Source organism: Arabidopsis lyrata (assembly GCF_000004255.2).
Source record: "Arabidopsis lyrata subsp. lyrata unplaced genomic scaffold ARALYscaffold_14, whole genome shotgun sequence".
Lineage (NCBI taxonomy): Eukaryota > Viridiplantae > Streptophyta > Magnoliopsida > Brassicales > Brassicaceae > Arabidopsis > Arabidopsis lyrata.
The window spans coordinates 282726-286943 of NW_003302543.1; the positions used below are offsets into that span (position 1 = coordinate 282726).

The 4218-nt window shown below is 43.1% G+C and overlaps 1 protein-coding gene across 1 annotated transcript; it reads left to right on the forward strand.

Moving 5' to 3' along the window:
• Positions 1 to 2406: 2406 nt before the first annotated feature.
• On the forward strand, positions 2407 to 3565 carry LOC110226874. Its single transcript, XM_021019722.1, has 2 exons — positions 2407 to 3230; positions 3527 to 3565. Exons 1-2 carry the CDS (start codon positions 2471 to 2473, stop codon positions 3532 to 3534), a joined length of 768 nt encoding a protein of 255 aa, XP_020875381.1. The 5' UTR covers positions 2407 to 2470; the 3' UTR covers positions 3535 to 3565.
• The last annotated feature ends 653 nt before the right edge of the window (positions 3566 to 4218 follow it).

Here is a 4218-nt window from a genome sequence, read left to right on the forward strand (position 1 = left end):
GCCACCTCATAGGACTTCGGCCACACCCAAAAAGCTTTGAGAGGCAATAAGAAGCTTTGTTAGTGTTTTTGGAGTCAAATATGACTAGATCTCATGTGTATGATTGGGTATATGAACTAGAACCGCAACCGGATCCCAAAAGCTAAAGAAGTGTCACTCCGTTTAGAAGCTCCAAAACTAAAAACTCATAGGAGTTCGGCCACACCCAAAAAGCTTTGAGAGGCATTAAGAATCTTTGTTAGTGTTTTTGGAGTCAAATATGACTAGATCTCGTGTGTATGATTGAATATAAGAACTAGAACCGCAACTAGATCCCAAAAGCTAAACTAGTGTTTCTCCGTTTAGAAGCTCCAAAACAGACAACTCATAGGACTTCGGCCACACCCAAAAAGCTTTTAGAGGCAAGCAAGGAAGGTATAGTAGTCATTCTCGTTTATGTAGATGATATTATCATCTCCGGGAATGACAAGGTAGGGATTCAAGAGACTAAAACCTTTCTTAAGAGTGTTTTTGATATAAAAGACCTTGGTGAACTAAAGTACTTCCTTGGGATAGAAGTTTGTAGATCAAAGGAAGGTCTCTTCTTATCTCAAAGGAAGTACACTCTTGATCTTCTTAGTCAAGTAGGTAAGCTTGGAGCAAAACCAGCTAAGACTCCCTTGGAAGACGACTACAAGGCCAATCGTAAGGGGGAGCTTGACAACAAGCCTTTCGAAGATGTCACACAATATCGAAGACTTGTAGGTAAGCTCATTTATTTAACCATTACTAGGCCTGACATTTGCTTTGCTGTGAATGTAGTAAGTCAACACATGCAAGCTCCCACGCTACATCATTGGAACATGGTGAACCGCATCCTCAAATATCTCAAAGGAGCTCCGGGTCAAGGCATTTGGATGGGATGCAACAAAAACACGGAGCTGGTGGGATACTGTGATGCGGACTATGCTGGAGACAAAAAGGATAGGAGGTCAACCACCGGCTATTGCACATTCATTGGTGGCAACCTAGTTACTTGGAGAAGCAAGAAGCAAAAGGTGGTCTCCCTTTCAAGTTGTGAAGCCGAGTACCGGGCCATGAGAAAGCTCACAACTGAACTTATGTGGTTGAAAGCACTCCTCAAAGACTTCGGAATTGACACACCAAAGCCAATCACCATGCATTGCGACAATCAAGCCGCCATTCACATCGCCTCAAATTCAGTGTTCCATGAAAGAACGAAGCACATTGAGGTGGATTGTCACAAGGTCCGAGAACAAGTTCAACTTGGAGTCATCCTACCTTGCTACACCGATACTGAAGAACAATTGGCCGACATCTTTACCAAAGGAGCTAGCACCAAAGTTTGTGAGTACATTCATCACAAACTTGGCCTCGTTGACCTTTCTCGGCCATGATCCTCTTAGCCAAATATCCCATACTCTTTTTCCCTAAGTGTGGTTTTATCCCATGAGGTTTTCTACACTTAGGTTTTTAATGAGGTGGTTGAATTTGGATCCAAGTCTAACCTCCATCCTTCTCCGGTTAGACTTGAGGGGGAGTATTGAATGAAGTGAAGAAACGGGAAACTTGTCTTCCAATCGGTCTTGCTGATCGGTTGCACAACCGATCAGGGTAAGAAAAGGTTTTGCCGCTTGGTTGTGTAAATCGGTTGCACAAACGATCGACGCATCATATAACTATCGATCGGTTATGACGATCGGTTGCACAACCGATTTAAGATCTCGCCCGTACGGCCAGCTTTTAAGTCCGTCCGTACGTTTGGAGTTTTGTCTCGGCCTGTGATGTTTTCTCTCGGTCATTTAGCCTTGGATCCTCTCCAAGGCCCTTCTAGAAGCCTCCAGACCCTTCCCGAGTCTTCCTTGTAGCCGTTGCAAGTTCAAAAGAGGAAGAAGACAAGAGTTGCTTTATGCTTTACTCTATGACGTGTTGCCTTATCCTTAGACGCGTTTTCTTTCTCCTTTTAGGTCTTCATGACCGTTGTAAATAGGATATCCTTCTTGGATATTCCTTTTGTATCCCCTTTAAAAGGGAACCTATGTAATTACCAAATCAAGTAAGAAGAGATAATCTCTCTCTTTCTCATCTTCAAATCTCTTTCTCTCTAATCTCTCTAATCTCCATTTCCGCTTATTCTCAGTCCCATTCTCGCAACCTAATCTCCACATTCTTACATGGTATCAGAGCCATAAAGCTCCACATACTCGATTCTTCTTGCAAATCTTCTTCTTTTCCAATCTTCATTCTCTTTTCGATTCTTCTCACCATGGAGAACACCAAGATTCGTGCTCCAGTCACCCTCAAAGGAGGAAACTACTTGCTTTGGGCAAGAACCATGAAGACCATCTTGTGCGGTCGTGGATTCTGGCCTCACATCATCAAGAGTGAAGCACCAAGAGAGACAACCACGAACGAAGATGGCTTGGAGATCGCCCTTGTTGATGAAGACAAGTGGTTCCAAGAAGACCAAATGGTCTTATCAGTTCTCCAAAACTCCCTTGAAGCATCAATCCTTGAAGGATACTCCTATTGTGAGACTCCCAAGGATCTTTGGGAAACTTTGCAAAATGTCTTTGGAAACCAATCCAACCTAAGCCGTGTTTTTGAGATCAAGAAAGCCATCAACGAGCTGACCCAAGGAGACATGGATTTCACTCAACACTTTGGGAAGTTTCGGTCTCTTTGGGCCGAGCTTGAGATGTTGAGACCCAACACTCTTGATCCGGCGGTCATCAACGAGAGGCGTGAGCAAGACAAGGTCTTTGGTCTACTCTTCACCTTGAGTCTGGCGTACAACGACCTCATCAAGCATCTTCTCCGTGCTGACAAGCTCCAAAACCTTGAAGAAGTGTGTTCTCAAATCCAAAAGGAGCAAGGATCTCTCGGGTTGTTTGGTAGCAAAGGAGAGCTTGTCTCGGGCAACTCAAGTGAGCTTGCATCCGCCAACCGTGGGAACTTCAATGCCAACCGTGGGAAAGCTCCATGGTGTGATCATTGCAAACGGAGTGGACATGCCAAAGAGAAGTGCTGGATTCTTCACCCTCACCTAAAGCCAGCACGAAGAGAGCCAAGAGCAAACCAAGCTACCGGAGGGAACCTTGGAGGCCAAGAGCAAGCCGGAACATCAAGTCAAGCCTTGGGAGGAAATGGAGCCGCAATGATGGCCTCTTCCGACCTTGTGAGACGTTCTGACCTCGACGCACTCATCAAGGCTCTCAAAGAGTCTTCCGGTAACGCTTATCATGCTCTTAGTGCTTTAAAACCTCTTATTGTTGATTCGGGAGCCTCTCACCATATGATTAGTGACTCTAAGTTGATGAATAACATTGAACCAGCTTTGGGAAATGTCATAATTGCTAATGGTGATAAGATTCCGGTTAAAGGAGTAGGAGATTTAGAATTGTTTAGCAAAAAGTCTAAAGCTTTCTATATGCCTACCTTCACTTCTAACTTGTTATCCGTTAAGAAAGCTACTACCGATCTTAATTGCTATGCTATCTTTGGTCCTAATGATGTTCATTTTCAGGATATTGAGACTAGTAGAGTGCTTGGTCATGGAGGTACAAAGGATGGTCTTTATGTTCTTGAAGATACAAAGCTTTCTACTCCTCTATCTTCTCACTTTAGCTCAATTCTTGTTAATGCGAATAATGCTATTTGGCATGCTAGATTAGGACATCCTCATTCTCGTGCTTTAGGTCTTTTGTTACCAAGTATTTCCTTTAAGAATAATGAATGTGAGGCTTGTATCCTTGGTAAACATTGCAAATCCGTATTTCCCAAGTCTAATACTATTTATGAGAATTGTTTTGATTTGGTTCATTCGGATGTTTGGACTTCACCTTGTTTATCTAGAGAAAATCAGAAATACTTTGTCACATTCATTGATGAGAAGTCTAAATATACTTGGTTAACTTTGTTACCTTCTAAAGATAGAGTTCTTGAGGCTTTTATCAACTTTCAAAACTATGTCACTAACCATTACAATGCCAAGATCAAAATCTTTAGGTCCGATAATGGTGGTGAATATACAAGTCATGCCTTCAAGCAACATTTGGCCAAGCACGGGATAATCCATCAAACAAGCTGCCCTTATACACCACAACAAAACGGAGTAGCGGAGAGGAAGAATAGGCATCTCATGGAAGTGGCAAGATCGATGATGTTCCACACCAATGTTCCTAAACGTTTTTGGAGTGATGCGGTGGTCCTAGCTTG